The sequence below is a fragment of the Ceratotherium simum genome, chromosome 22 (genome assembly GCF_057802395.1).
Source record: "Ceratotherium simum simum isolate JZ-2026a chromosome 22, ASM5780239v1, whole genome shotgun sequence".
NCBI classification, from domain to species: Eukaryota; Metazoa; Chordata; class Mammalia; order Perissodactyla; family Rhinocerotidae; genus Ceratotherium; species Ceratotherium simum.
This window is the reverse complement of record NC_141921.1, coordinates 38,855,562-38,870,904: the sequence shown is the minus strand read 5'-3', so window position 1 is coordinate 38,870,904 and position 15,343 is coordinate 38,855,562. Positions and strand designations below refer to the sequence as shown.

Here is a 15,343-nt window from a genome sequence, read left to right as displayed (position 1 = left end):
GAGTGTACTCAGAGATCAGTGTAGACTGCCAGGAAATCACAGAGGAGGCGCTCCAAACTCAGCTGGGGTGGAGGGCTGGGTAGGGCTCAGAGAAGGCTTCCTAGAAGCATTTAGCTTAAATGAATTAACAAACAGAGGGAATCCTTCCCTTCCCAAACAATCCCTCACCAGACCTTTCACAGTATGGTCTCTGAGAATCCAGATTGACAACTTTAATTAGAAAGCTTGGTGGAACTCCTGAGAAAAACAGGGAGGGCACAGAGGACTCCTTGATCCTCTGTGTACAACCTGGATAATTCCTGCCTCAAGGGAGGATGGCAACCTGGCTTCCCCATAGGTTTAGGCCTTCTTCCACTGCAGTCTAACTGGCCTCTCTGGCTTCCCACCATCCTGCACCATTTACACAGCAGACCCTGTGAATTACATGCTTGATCTCACATAATTCTCAAAACAATCCCGTGAGGTAGATATTGTTATCCCTATTTTACAGATGAGAAAACCGAGGCACAGCAATTAAGTAACCGGCTCTCAGGACACAGAGCCACTAAACAGGGAAGCAGGGATTCACAATCCAACTCCAGAGCCCTCGCTGCCTCTATCTGAGGGGACCTTTACAGTATCAATCCAAAACATGGCGATCACTCTAAATCTTCCCCTCAATAGAGCCTTCCAACATCAGTCATCCTTCTGTGCACTAGACACAGACCTGTGTCTACTTGTGAACAGACCTCTGTGGTGTTTCTTGCATTGTACTGTGATCATCCACACAGCTAGGAGCTCCTTGCTCCCGGGATCCAGTCTCACTCATCTCCACGTCCCTAGCACCCAGCACAGCACCTGACACACTGGGCACAGAAAATGCTAAATGCAAAAACAAGCCTGGACTCTGTGGGCCCAAGCAACACAAGCCCTCCCAAAGCCAGAGCAGCACACCCAGCCCTCTTTCACCACAGTGACTTCCCCTCAGGCTGGGCCCACACCCCAAAGTCAGCAATCCAGTCATACCGGGGACACGGTAGGTTCTCTCAGCAAGCTTTCCCTCCAGCACTGGAACAGTCATGATTTGTTCTTTGGTTGTACACCAGATGCTTATGTTCGGGGACATACACAAAAATATTTATCTTTAAACATCAGAACCTTAAAACGAATGAGCATGTGCTCTCCACCCTATCTTTCCCTTTCTGCCAGATAGAATGCATACACGATGGCAGGAGCTGGAGCAGCCAGCTTAGACCATGAGATGGAAGCCTGGGTTTGAGCAAGGAGAGCCACACGATCAGTGGAACAGGAGTGACTTCATGGAACAGTGAGCTGCCCTCCCAGCTCTGGACTGCCTACTTCCAGTCTACTAAGGGGCAAGAAATAAACTTCTATTTTGTTTCAGCCAGTGTATTTTAGGATCGCTTTGTTGGAATATTTTAGATTGTACTTAATTAAAACAAGGTGTGAGCATTGCCCAGCGATTAACCTAGTCTGGTCTTGGTTGGTAAAACAAAAATAATAACACCAACAACTTCCCAACCAAACTAACTAGGGTTTTGTCACTACCGTATAATTTTAAAGAAAAAGCTATCTTGAAAGGGTGATCTGAATCACACTGAGCCTAGAGAAGAAGGACAAACTGACCTCCTGGTTTGTTTCATCCCTGAGTATTACAGACATACCTCAGATTTCCAAGTAGCCCAGGCAGGCTACTCTTTTCTGGCAGTTTGTCTGTGTAAACTCCAGCTTGGCTCTCCTCCTCCAGCCCATTACCTGAATCAAAGACACCCGAGTAGAAAATCTGATGAGAACCCAAAGGGTACCTGCTCCCTAAGAGCTGCCCTTTCATTCATCCATCAAACACAGGCAAATGAGCACAGAGTACAGAGCACAGAGTAGAGAGCCTAGCACGGAGTAAGTGCTCAATAAATGTTAAATTGGCTCCTTATTGGCCTGCTGCATGCCAGACACTGCTGGACACTTGGGGCACAAAGACGAATAAACTCAGTCCCAGTCCCTACACTCAGGAACTCCCGCTTACTCAAAGACAACACAATGTTGATAAGCGAAAGCAACGAGGCTGTGCCCACGTAGTACTGCAGCATCAGCACTCCTCTGGGACGTCCCGGACACTGCTTCTCATTTCACACCTGCACTCTAGGTGAGCACAGCCCCTCCCATAACTTTAGTGACTTTTGATGGATGACAACTGCTAGATCACCCCTGGACAGCTCCACCTGAATGTTTTCCAAGCGCCCACTTTCAACACGTTCAAAACTAAATTTATCTTCCCTCCTCAAACCTGATCCCCATCCTGTTCCCTATCACACTGAGCAGCATCACCACCCACCAGTCACAAACTTGGGGTCGATCTTGACTCCTCCCTGCCCCTAACTCCCTCATCTAAGTAATTACCAGCTTTGGTCAATTCTACCTCCCAAACATCTCTCCTCACTCTCTGCCTCTAACCTAACTCAAGGCCACCCTCATTTCTCACCTGGATTATTCTAGCAGCCTCTTAATTGGCCTCCAGGCCCACTCCCTTTAATACATTCTTCATGTAGCCAGAGTGATCATTCTAATCCACAAATCTGAAATGTGAATGGCTTCCCATTAACCTCAAACTGAAAGTCCTTAACTAGGTTTACAAGGGCCCCTAGGACCACACCATGGCCGGCTTCTTTAGTCTTACCTCTCATCTCTGTCTCGAGGCAGAGAACTTAATTCCATCATTACCCTGGCCTCTGAGCTTTCTCGCCAACTCCATCTCCAACTGAGAACACTCTTCCCTTTTTTTTCTGCTTCCAGTTCCCTAAGCATCCTTTAGGTCTCAACTTCCTGGGGGGCAGAAGCATCCTTAGGTTCGCCTAGAAGAGTGAGGTGCCTCTACTTTGTGTTTCCAGAGCAAGGAAGGCTGTTCTTCCATCCTAGCAGTAACAGAATTCCCTATTTATGTCTCCCACGAGTCTCTGAGCTCTGGGTGATGATGACATGAATACACAATAACTGCAACAAACACACACAGTATTCACTTTGTGCCAGGAAGAGTCCTCGGCACTGTCCACCTTTACCTCATTTAATCTTTATAACAATCTTAGGAAGGAGATTTTATTATCATCTCTGCTTTAAGGATGAGGAAACCGAGGCAGAAAGCGAGGACTTAATGTGCCTAAGGACACACTTGGCAAGCAGAGTCGGGATTCAAACTCGGGCTGCCTGACTCCACAGTTCACACTTTTAGCCACTCCACCAGGATCAAGTCTGCCTGGATCACTTGCTCTATCCTCAGAGCCCATCAGGTGCTGAACCACTGTCTGTGGAACGAATGAATGAATGAAATAATCTTATGCGGGGGCCGTGTCGGCCTCCTACTCTGCTGGCACCTCCTAGGCCCTGTAGGCCTGTGCCCCCCGGCCCCGGCCGGCTGCTGGGAGCTGCCCCGGCACCCCGCCACCTCGCGGCAGCAGAACGCCCACCCGCCGCGGTGCGCGGGGTCAAGGGGCGGTGACAGCCGGGCGGCGGGGACGGAGATGCTACCAGCTGGGGTGTCATCCAGTCCGGAGGCGACTCGTGCTCCCTCGCTGGGACGGCGATCCGCCCGCCCCCTCCCCGCCTGCTGGCCCAGCGGCACCCCCCGCCCAGCTGCCCCGCACCCTCCTGCCTCGCGGGGTCGCCTCGGTCCAGGTTCCCTTCCCAGTCCACTTCCCTCCCCTCCCCCACACAACCGTCCCCGGCGTCCCGCTGCGCCCCATCCTCTGCTGCCTCCGCCCGGCTCCCGGGACTCCCCCGGCCCGAGGCGCTTGCTGACCCTCACCTGCCATGTCCCGGACCCCACCGCCGAGGGAGGTACATCACGGCCGCGAGAAGGCCGGGGACGGCACTTCAGAGCAGACAAAGGGCGCCGCCATGTTAGAGTCGGGCGGAACCGACCTCGCTGGCTTCCCAGCTGCAACTTCCGGCGCATGCGCAGCGCCCGCGCCTGCGGAGGATCGCGGACAGGCGCATGCGCCTAGCTATCCAGAAGTTCTGTATTACAGTACTTGTGCGATTAGAATTGTCGTCATTGTAACGGTTCCTTGGCGTTCCCTTCCAAATATAACAGTAACAGCTTCTGCGTGTTCAGCGCTTACTGTGTGCCAGGCACAGTGTTAAGCGGTTTACGTACATGTTCTCATTAAATCCTCTCACCAACCGTAAGATAGTATTATTCTCCCCCACCCCCGTCCCCCTTTTTTTTGGAGAAGGATAAACGGAGTGTCAGAAAGGGTAAATGTATTGCCCATTGTCACGCGTCTTACAAGTGGTGGAGCAGAGATGCGAACCTAGTTGTGGCTGCAAAGCTGCAGATCCCCGATTATGTTTTTCTACCTTCGGAGCCAACCATTACCTCCTTCCTATTTAGGGCAGATCCAGGCTTAGCCTGGGCGTGAATGAGGGTGCCTGGAAACAAAAGTGTGCAGACTTAGTCCCTCTGCGGCCTCTTTCCAACTTTTCAGCACCTCTAGGCCATTGACGTTTGTACTTCCTCACAGTTCACGGGCTTTCTCTTTCTTCACTTCCGATCCTATTTATTTTCCATGATCCGTAATTTTAACAACACTCTTGCCACTACCCTAAACTCGTTTCTTTGCTCCGTGTCTTTTTGTAACATGGATTTGGTAAGAGTTCCAACCCTGAGTGAATCCAACTGCGCTATTCTTTTCGCCTGCACTCAAATAGCCAAGCACAGTTGGAGAAAGTACCCAACAGGAAAGACTGTTCCCTACAAATTCGTAACTGCGAGCCTTAAATCCGATTTCAACAAATGTCAGTCTGGCCAACTCCCTGCTCCTCTCTTCACAATGACCAGAGAAACTAAAACGCTCAGCAGCGGTTAACTTCACCCTTTCTTTTACAGGAAAATAATAGCAAATCTGATAGGAACTCTCTAGTCTTTCCAATACTAAGCATACAAATCTACATCTGCGTCCATCTCTGTTGGATATAGTCAGTCAGGACTCAGTATCCATTTCTTTCAGAATCTAAAAATTTAAAATTTTATTTCCTGGATTCAGTTGCATTTAGAATCCCAGATACAGATGAGTTCTGCCAGTTGGTAAGATTTGGAAGGTGGAAGTGAGGCCGTAGCCATTGGCCTGCTGATGTTAGTTGATTTCTGCTGGCAAGCAAGGTCATGCAGATGTGGGGGTTTGCAGCAGTGCATGGTGGTCAGTCTTCAGCTTCATGAGTGTTCAGAAACATCTGTGAGATGGTGACAGCCAAACTCAGCATTCTAGTACTTGAGAACCAGCTCCTAGTCCCAAATTTAGATCCATAGATCCTTGCTGTGGGGATATGTTCTTGAATGCAATAATCCCAGTGATGGCCTCTTGATTCTGCATCTTCCTGATTGTGGCAGAATAGCTCCTGATTGGTGAGTTCAGTGGTGTTCTGAGAGCCATCACTAGAGGCCCAGTCTAGAGACCATTCTTTCAGCCCCTCCAATAATTTTACAAACACTTAATTCTTTATTAAATCCCTTTCTGCTTAAAATAAGCCTAGAAACAACATGAGGGATCCTTGTGGTGATGGAAATGTTCTGTGTCTTGACTGTATCAGTGTAAATATCCTGGTTGTGATATCGTACTATAGTTTTGCAAGATGTTACCATTGGGGGAAACTGGGTTAAGGATAGGAGAAATTGCTCTGTATTGTTTCTAAAAAAAAATGTTTTTTTTTATAATTTTATTTATTTATTTTTTCCCCCAAAGCCCCAATAGATAGTTGTATGGCATAGCTGCACATCTTTCCAGCTCCTGCGTATGGGACGCGGCTTCAGCATGGCCAGAGAAGCGGTGCATCGGTGCGTGCCCGGGATCCGAACCCCGGCCGGCAGCAGCGGAGTGCGCGCACCCAACCGGTAAGCCACAGGGCCGGCCCTCTGTATTGTTTCTTACACTTGCATGTTAACCTACAATTATTTCAAACTAAAAAGTTTAATTAAGGAAAAAGCCCAGCAAGGTTTCTAGTGCAGGAAACTGACCCTCAACGGTGGAAATTAAGGCATTGGATTTGAAGGCAATGCAGATCTAGTCTATTTCATGCAGGGGAAAAAATAGTTACATAAGTTATCATTTATCACAATAAGTATTGTTGCCTGGGGGAAAGTATCTAAGGAAGACAAGCATTTGGTAGATGGAGCAGTTGCTGCAATTGACCATTATAGTGGGAATTAGGACTATAACGATTGTGGAGTGGGCTGGCTATTTGTAATTACATTGAAGACTTCCAAAGAAGAAATATTTAGGGTTTAAATTCTCAGCTCAAGACATGTCAGAGAACCAGGGGCTGCCCTGACTACTCTAAAAAATGTATCTTATCTCTTGTAGCCACAGGGCTTATGTAGCCAAAAATTGGACGGAGCTGATCCTGTGAGTTGCTGAAATGTAACATAATTGCAATATGAGTTGTATTTACAGCCTGGCCAGGTGCACTGAATGGGAATTAGTAGCACTTAGGAATTGAAATGGGGATGTTTGAGTGGACGCAGATGACTGAACTCCCTGACTCCCCAAATCCAAAATTCAGTGAAACTCCCTTGCCAATAGAAGCAGCCTCTCCTCCCATTGAATGAGGCTGATCCTCCTTTCCCTGGAGAGCACAAAATGACCTCATCTTAGGAAGTTATATTGCAAGGAGATGCTGATTCCTCTCAGAGACCACTCTCCCACCCTTCATTTGTCTCCAGATCTATGAGAGTCCAATTCCAAAATGTCCCAGGAAACAAGCACACAGTCTGACCATGGAAGTGACTTATACACACAAGAGAGAAAGAAAGAAAGAAAAGGTAGGAAGGAAAGAAGGAAGGGAGGAATGAAGGAAGGAAGGAAACGTAAGCCTTAGCTAATAAATTAGCTGAAATCTAGGAAATATAGGTGTAACTGGATTCTAAAAGTGCTAAGTCAGGGGCCGGCCTGGTGGTGTAGTGGTTAAGTTTGCATGCTCTGCTTGGCCGGCCCCGGGGTTTGCCATTTCGGATCCTGGGCGCGGACCTATGCGCTGCTCATCAGGCCATGCTGAGGCCGCGTCCCACATGGAGAAACTAGGAGGATGTACAACTATGACATACAACTATCTACTGGGGCTTTGGGGAGAAAAAAGGAAAAACAGGAGGAAGATTGGCAACACATGTTAGCTCAGGGCCAATCTTCCTCAAAAAAAAAAAAGTGTTGAGTCAGGGAGGAAGGAACATAACATTAGATTTGGCTGAATTTATCCATATAAGTGCACATTACAGAGATTTTGGGGTTTTAATGTTCTAGCTCAAACAGCTGAGAATGGTTCTAACAGCACAGTTGGTTGATTGAAATCTGGACCCAACAGTGGTCTTCATTAAATGAAGTGGAGAAGCCAGAAACTCCTTAGAATAATATATAGGAAGGAATCCAAACATTTGTGCCAGTTGGTGGGGACAGGGCAGGAGCTAGGTATACATGCGTTGATCATATGAGTGAAGGATTATGACTTGCCTGGTCTCTCAATGGGGCTATTGCTCAAGTGTATTACTAACCAGCTCCCACAGCCCCAAGCTTCTCCTCTCCAGTGTCCCCGCCCCTTAGCTGTCAGAGTGACACATCACTATCTCTGGTCTGGAGCCTCCAGCCTAGACCTCCTCCACCCCCTACCCTAATGCCCTCCCAAAGCCCAGTTATTATTCACCTGTGGGCTACCCTGCATTTTCCCAATAAGGAGAATTGTTATGTGGTTGGCCAACTTGTAGATATAAACTTAAAGAGCAGTAGATAAACTGACAAATGTCTATTTATGCAACTTAGTTTATCATTTTGATTACACACATCTTGAAAATCATGAATTATGTAACATAGTATATTAATTTATAAATGCTGCCTTTTTTTCTCTACTCACTTGTCATGAAATGGTTTTCTTAACTCTTCACAGGCATCCTTGACATGCACTTTTTAATTCCTCTCCATTTTGAAAATGTTGTAAAGTACACAAAAGTAGATAAAATAATTAAATATTTTCTATATGCCCATCATCCAGATTCAATAGTTAGGTTTTACTACATGTACTTAATATATCCTTCCTTTCTTTTTCTTTCTTTCTTTAATTGCTGAAGTATTTTAAAGCAAATCTCAGCTATCATGTCATTCTATCTTTATATATTTCAGTGTGCAACTCTTAGAAAATGATCTTAGGGGCTGGCCCCGTGGCTTAGCGGTTAAGTGCGCGCACTCCGCTGCTGGCGGCCCGGGTTTGGATCCTGGGCGCACATGGACCCACCGCTTATCCGGCCATGCTGAGGCCGCGTCCCACATACAGCAACTAGAAGGATGTGCAGCTATGACATACAACTACCTACTGGGGCTTTGGGGGGTAAAAAAAGAAAAAAAGGAGGAGGATTGGCAATAGATGTTAGCTCAGGGCTGATCTTCCTCACAAAAAAAATAAAAATAAAAAAATAATAATAAAAAAGAAAAGAAAATGATCTTACATTTCCACAATGCCCTGATCATGCCTAACAAAATTAAGAATATTCTTTGGAATCATTTAATATCCAACCACAATCAAATTTCTCTAATTGTCTCAAAATGTCTTGTTATGACTGCTTTGTTCAAATCAGGATTCATACAAGGTCCTCCCATCGCAGTCACAGTGGGTAGGTTTTTTGTTTGTTGTTTATTTGTTTTGCCTTTTGAGTCACTTTTACTCCAAAGCAATCCTTTCTCCTTGTTTTTTTGCCTGTTCCATTGCATCGCCGTGTTGCAGAAATGGGTTCAGTCATCCCGTAGAATGTCCCACATTCTGGATTTCTCTGTTTGCTTCCTTGTGCTGTCATTTGCCCAGCTCCTCTGTCCCCTTATTTCCTATAAATTAGCTGTAGAGGCCTGAACAGGTTCAGGTTCAACTTTTTTTGATAAGAACACATCATAGATGCTGTTGAGTGCTTCTATAGAGTCACATCAGGGCCCCCTTTAGTGATGCTAAGATCCATGGTGGGTTTGGATGACAGCAGCCTGATTCCTTCTTTGGAAAGTTCCCCATCAAACTTCCACATAATAGTTTCTTCCTTCGAAGATCCTTGTCTCAGTCAATGATTTCATTAGAGGTTATAAAATGATGCATTTCTGATTCTATCATTCTTTCCACATTTATTAGCTGGAATTCTTCTGTAAACAAGGACTTTCCATCATCAACTAGGGCCATATAGTTACCTGGAAATATAGTTCATTCAGGAAAAGCAGGATAGAGCTCATTTCCTTTTTTTTTAAATAACAGCTTTATTGAGATATAATTCACATACCACACAATTCACCCTTTTAAAGTGTACAATTCACTGGTTTTTAATATATTCACAGAGTTGTGCAACCATCACTGCTACCTCATTTCAGAACATTTTCATCACCCCAAAAAGAAACCCCATACCCATTGATAGTGACTCCCCATTCCTCCCTCCTCCCAGCCCCTGGCAACCACTAGTCTACTTTCAATCTTTATGGCTTTGCCTATTCTGGACACTTTATATAAATGGAATCATAAAACATGTGGTCTCTAACGACTGGCTTCTTTCACTTAGTGTTCAAGTTTCATCCATGCTGTAGCAGGTATCAGTACTTTAATCTTTTACATGGTCAAATAATATTCCATTGTATGGATATACCACAATTGGTTTATCCATTCATCAGCTGATGGACCTTGGAGTTGTTTTCACTTTTGCTCTTATGAATAATGCTGCTAAGAACACTTGTGTCCAAGTTTTTGTGTGGACATATGTTCTCACTCTTGGGTATATACCCAAGACTGAAATTGCTGGGTCTTAGGGTAACCCTATCTTTAACATTTTGAGGACCTGCCAAAGTCTTCCAAAGCAACTGCACCATTCAACAATCCTAACAGTAATCTGTGAGGGTTCCAATTTCTCCACATCCTCACTAACGCTTATTATTGTCTGTCTTTTGGATGTTTATTTCCTTTTAATTTTCCATTTTCAGAGTAAGGAGAAGGTGTCCTGGTTATTTCCACTGGTGTCCAATGAGAGTCGTCCCCACTCACTTTTTTAAAATACATTTTTTATTTCAGAATAATTTTAGATTTGTTGAAAAATTACAAAGATAGCACAGAGAGTTCCTGTACCCTCCACACCCAGTTTCCCCCATTGTTAACATCTTATGTAAGTATGGAACATTTGTCAAAACTAAGAAAGCAACTTTGGTACATGACTGTTTGCTAAACTCCAGACTTTATTTGGATTTCACCAGTTTTTCCGCTAATGTCCTTTTTCTGTTCCCGGATCCAGTCCAGGATCCCACATGGCATGTAGTTGTCAAGTCTCCGTAGTCTCCTCTGGTCTGTGACAGTTTCTCAGACTTCCCTTGCTTTTTATGATCTTGACAGTTTGAGGAATACTGGACAGGTATTTTCCAGAATGTCTCTCAGTTTGGATTTTTCCAGTGTTTTCCTCATGATTAGATCAGGGTTATGGGTGTGGGGCAGGACACCACAGATGGGAAATGCCCTTCTTGTCACCTGCCAGTGGGAGCACATGCTCTCCACATGTGCCCCATGACTTTTTTTTTTAATTGTGATAAAATGTGCATTGCCCAGTTACTTTTTAAGTCCTCTAACACAAGCAACACTATCCAGCCAGAATTTAATTTTGTTTTATTTTCTTTGATATTCGCATAGTGAATCAGTTTTCTATTGTTGCTGTAACAAATTACCACAATCTAGTGGCTTAAAGAAATACAGATTTATTATCAGTTGGTCAGAATTCTAACATGGGTCTCACTGGGCTAAAATCAAGATGTTGGCAGGGGCTGGCCTGGTGGCGCAGCAGTTAAGTGCGCACGCTCCGCTTTGGTGGCCCAGGGTTCGCAGGTTCGGATCCCTGGCATGCACCGACGCACTGCTTGGCAAGCCATGCTGTGGCGGCGTCCCATATAAAGTAGAGGAAGATGGGCACGGATGTTAGCCCAGGGCCAGTCTTCCTCAGCAAAAAAGAGGAGGATTGGCATCAGATGTTAGCTCAGGGCTGATCTTCCTCACACACACACAAAAATAAATAAATAAAAAATTTTAAAAATAATACAAAAAAGAAAAGGGGCTGGCCCAGTGGCGTAGTGGTTAAGTTCGTGCACTCCACTTCAGTGGCCAGGTGTTTTTGGGTTCGGATCCTGGGTGTGGACGTATGCACCACTTATCAAGCTATGCTGTGGCGGAGTCCTCAGCAAAAAATGAGGAGGATTGGCAACAGATGTTAGCTCAGGGCTAATCTTCCTCACCAAAACAAACAAACAAACAAAAGATATTGGCATGAAGCTTCCCTTATGGAGGTTCTAACAAAAAATCCCTTTCTTTGCCTTCTCCAATTTACGGCCATTTGAATTCCGTCTTCAAAGCCAGCAATGGCAGGTTGAGTCTTTCTCACTTCATATGTCTCTGGCCTTTTTCCATCATCACATCTCTTCTAACTCAGCCAGGAAATGTTCTCTAATTTTAAGGACTAGTGTGATTAAACTGTGCTCACTCAGATAATCCAGGATAATCTCCCCATCTCAAAGTCCATATCTGTGATATTGTGATTTATAATAAATATATATTTGGTCTTCGTCCTGGCTCCTGGCACAGAGCTCTTAACACCCTTGGAATTTCCCAAGTGGCGAGATAGATAAAGGTGTCTTTTGTTATGTTAATGAAGTGATTTGGGGAAAGCCCCTAGGTCACCTAGGGATGGGGGCTGGTTGCCAGGGGAACCAACCCAGAGATTAGAGAGTTGGCACTTTAGCCCCTCCCACTGACCTCTGGGGAGGGGAAAGGGGCTGGAGAGTGAGTTCAATCACCAATGGCCAATAACTTAATCAATCATGCCTATGTGATGAAGCGTCCATAAAACCCCAAAAGAATGGGGTTTGGAGAGCTTCCGGGTTTGTGAACATGTGGAGATTTGGGGAGAGTGGCTCACTCAGAGAGCGCAGAAGCTCTGCTCCATGGCCCACATACCTTGCCCTATGCGTCTAGCTGTTCCAGAGTTGTATCCTTTTATAACAAACTGGTAATCTAGTAAGTAAAATGTTTCTCTGAGTTCTGTGAGCCGCTCTAGCAAGGAGGGGGTTGTGGTAACCTCTGATCTATATGTGATAATCACAGGTAACAACCTGGACTTGCGATTGGTGATTGGCATCTGAGGGGAGCGGCGGAGGACAGTCTTGGACAGCCCTTAACTTGTGGTATCTGATGCTATCTCCAGGTAGATAGTGTCAGAATTGAGTTAATTGCTTGGTGGTGTGGAAAAAAACCCCACACATCAGAATACTCTTAATCACATCAGCAAAATCCCTTTTGCTGTGTAAGGTAACATATTCACAGGTTCTGGAGATTAGGCCATGGACATCTTTGGAAGACCATTATTCTGCTACCATACATAGTTACTTCTTATTTATAGAAGTGATATTGTTTCCATTTAATGTAGCAATACCAATTTTCCTTTTAAAGTGTATTTCTTTTTCAGTAAAAACACTTGGTTGACTTAAAGGATGCTGTAGACTGAATGTGTGTTCCCCCAGAATTCATATTTTGAAACCTAATCCCCATTGTGATGGTGGGGCCCATGGAAGGTGATTAGGTCATGAGGGTAGAGCCCTCATGATGGGACTATTGCCCTTATAAAAGAGACCCCACAGAGATCCCCTGCCCCTTCCCCCACTGCTGACATAGCCAGATAATGACTGAGGTTTGGGAAACTGAGGCCTGAATGAGAAGTTTCCAAGGTCTGTCCCAAGTCAGAAAGCAGCTGGAGTTGGAAGAAATAGCGTCTGTTTGGTAGAAGGCTTGCCTCCCAGCTACCCGACAAGAATCTTGTTGACATAACCCTGTCGATCAAAGCAATCCCCTAACTGCCCCAAGCCAGCTCCTGTGGCTCCCAGCGGAATTCACTCAGCAGATCCCATCCCAATCCGGATCCGGCAAATATAAAAGGTCTGTCTTTGGGTGGGGAGCTACATCCTGGAAGGGCCTGCTGGGAACTGCTCCTTCTGCTAAAGCTGGGCCAGGCGCCATGGCAGCAGCAATGGCCGCCTCAGAAGACCCCAAGGACCAGAGAGCCAGCCCCAACGTCACAGGCCTTGAGACAGACCTGGAGACCAGCTCGAGTAAGAGGGGGTGGCGGGTGCCTCAGCTCTGCAGAAAGACCAGCTGGGGGAGGCTAGGGAGGTGGGGATCAGAAGGCAGATACCCTTCCTTGGGGCTGCCGGGATTCTCAAGCTATGGGTGGGCTTCATCTATTTCCTGTGTTAACCAACCTACCAGAACATAAGCTTCCTGCATTGAGCCTGCATTGTGGTGAAGAGCATGTGGTTAAGAGAATGGATTTGATTATTATTTGGGTAACTGGAAAAGTTACTTTTTTAAGAGCACAGGCTTTGGATTCAGACCGATCTGCTCTGGCATTTACTTCATTGATAAATCGATTGATTGGTTCATGGCTTCTCCCTGTGCTGGGCCCTGAGCTGGGCGGGGAGGACAGAGCGGGGATCCCCAAGGCAGATGGGAGCAGGCACTGATGGCATTCTCTGAGGCTGTGGACAAGATTATGTGAGGAGGTGGCAAGCATCACAGCACTCCCTAAGGACCACCACCATCTGCACGAGCTGAGCCTCAGTTTCCTCACCTGTAAGAGGTTGGCCAGGGGCCAGCCTGGTGGCATAGTGGTTAAGTTTGAGTGCTCCGCTTCAGCGGCATGGGGTTCACAGGTTCGGATCCCAGGCGCGCACCGACGCACCACTTGTCAGGCCATGCTGTGGCGGCGTCCCATATAAAGTGGAGGAAGATGGGCACGGATGTTAGCCCAGGGCCAGTCTTCCTCAGCAAAAAGAGGAAGATTGGCAACAGATGTTAGCTCAGGGCTAATCTTCCTCACCAAAAAAAAAAAAAAAAAAGGTTGGCCAGGCCTTCCTCTTGTTTGAAGACCTCACTACTCACAGTGTGGTCCATGGGCCAGCAGCACTGGCATCCCCTGCGAGCTTGTTAGAAATGTAGACCCTCGGGCACCACTCCAGACCCACCGTACCAGAACCTGCGTGTTAACAAGATGCCCGGGTGGTTCACGTGCACAGCAAAGTTGAGAAGCTCTGAGGCAGTGGCTGTGCCCCCTGGCCCCCCAGACTGGGGGGAATGGGGAAGCCAGGATTGAAACTCAGGTCTCTCTGATGCTGAAATCCATGCTCTTAGATGCCACTGTCTTCCCATCTTTGTGTGTCATCCAACCCACCGTTAAAGACTTGTTGAGTGAATGAACAAGTGAATTAACGAATCCACATCCTTTGCTGGGCTAACACACACCTTTGGTCTTTTCCTTCCTTCCAGGTGGGAAGCCGGCCCGCCATCAGAAGGCCATCCCCTCTGCTCATCTAACTTTCGTTATTGATTGTGCTCGTGGGAAACAGCTCTCCCTGGCAGCACCCTCGGTGCCACCCCGAGCCCCAAGTCCCAACCTAGGCCCTGTCACCTCTCCGATGAAGACCTACATCCTGTTCTGTGGGGAAATCCAGCCCCATCTAACTCAGGAGGCCCCCCTGGGTGGCAGATGCCTTGCCCAGGCCAGGGGTACCTTGCCACCCTGTGGAGGGACTGGGGCCCCAGCTTCCTCTCCAGTCAGCCCACTCTGCCCCCAGGAGGCTCCTGAAGCCAAGGGGAGCCCCTTGAAGACTGTGCCCGCAAGGTCTTCAGCTTGGGGAACAGTCATAGGCTCACTCAAAGCCCTCTCCTCCTGTGTCTGTGGACAGGCAGATTAACTGGAAGGGCCTGGCCATGGAAGGGAGGGGTTGGCATGCCAGGCTCAGTGCCCGGGGGCTGCAATTCCCAGAGCCCACTACCTCTTCCCCAGCCAAGGAAGGAGCATTAGATCCACTAAAGGACATCTGAAACAGCCACTGAGTACACACTCAAGGGTATCCTACTTCCTCCTTCCTCCCTATCTTTGCTAGCCTTTCAGCAGAAGCAGGATAAGGCACCTCCACATGGAAAGAGACTAATTCATTCATAAGCAAATTCTAACGGAGCACCTTCTACATGCCAGGCTCTGCAAAGTGCTAGAGAAGATACCACAGCTTGCTTGGTGCTCATATTCTTGGGGCGGGGGTGGGGCACAGGGAGAGGAGACAGGTTAACCAAATAAAGATAATTTTGAACAGTGAAATGAGTGCTGTGTAGGAACGGAAACAGGGTGCTGGGATGGAAAGTGATTGGGGCAGAGAGCTGTTCTGATGTGGTGGTAGGAAAAGGCCTCTCTGAGTGGGCAACAAAGTGTGATGTAAAAGATGAGAAGGAGCCAGCACTGTGAAAATCCACCTCCCCAGGGCCACCT

The 15,343-nt window shown here is 46.9% G+C and overlaps 2 protein-coding genes across 6 annotated transcripts in view; one reads left to right on the top strand and one right to left on the bottom strand.

Moving 5' to 3' along the window:
- The window catches only part of ZBTB17 (zinc finger and BTB domain containing 17), a 32,979-nt gene extending 29,076 nt beyond the window's left edge, over positions 1-3,903 (bottom strand). For 2 of the 5 annotated variants that reach the window (XM_087446754.1, XM_087446757.1), the window contains exon 1: positions 3,797-3,903. In XM_087446754.1, the coding sequence (XP_087302880.1) occupies positions 3,797-3,803 (7 nt within the window). In that variant the 5' untranslated portion in view covers positions 3,804-3,903. Of the gene's footprint in view, positions 1-1,664; positions 1,756-2,479; positions 3,297-3,796 lie in introns of all 5 variants that reach the window. The other 3 variants (XM_087446755.1, XM_087446756.1, XM_004425615.2) reach the window with 3 other exon arrangements.
- A 9,101-nt stretch (positions 3,904-13,004) lies between these two features.
- On the top strand, positions 13,005-15,101 carry SRARP (steroid receptor associated and regulated protein). Its single transcript, XM_004425617.3, has 2 exons — positions 13,005-13,130; positions 14,344-15,101. Exons 1-2 carry the CDS (start codon positions 13,037-13,039, stop codon positions 14,769-14,771), a joined length of 522 nt encoding a protein of 173 aa, XP_004425674.2. The 5' UTR covers positions 13,005-13,036; the 3' UTR covers positions 14,772-15,101.
- The last annotated feature ends 242 nt before the right edge of the window (positions 15,102-15,343 follow it).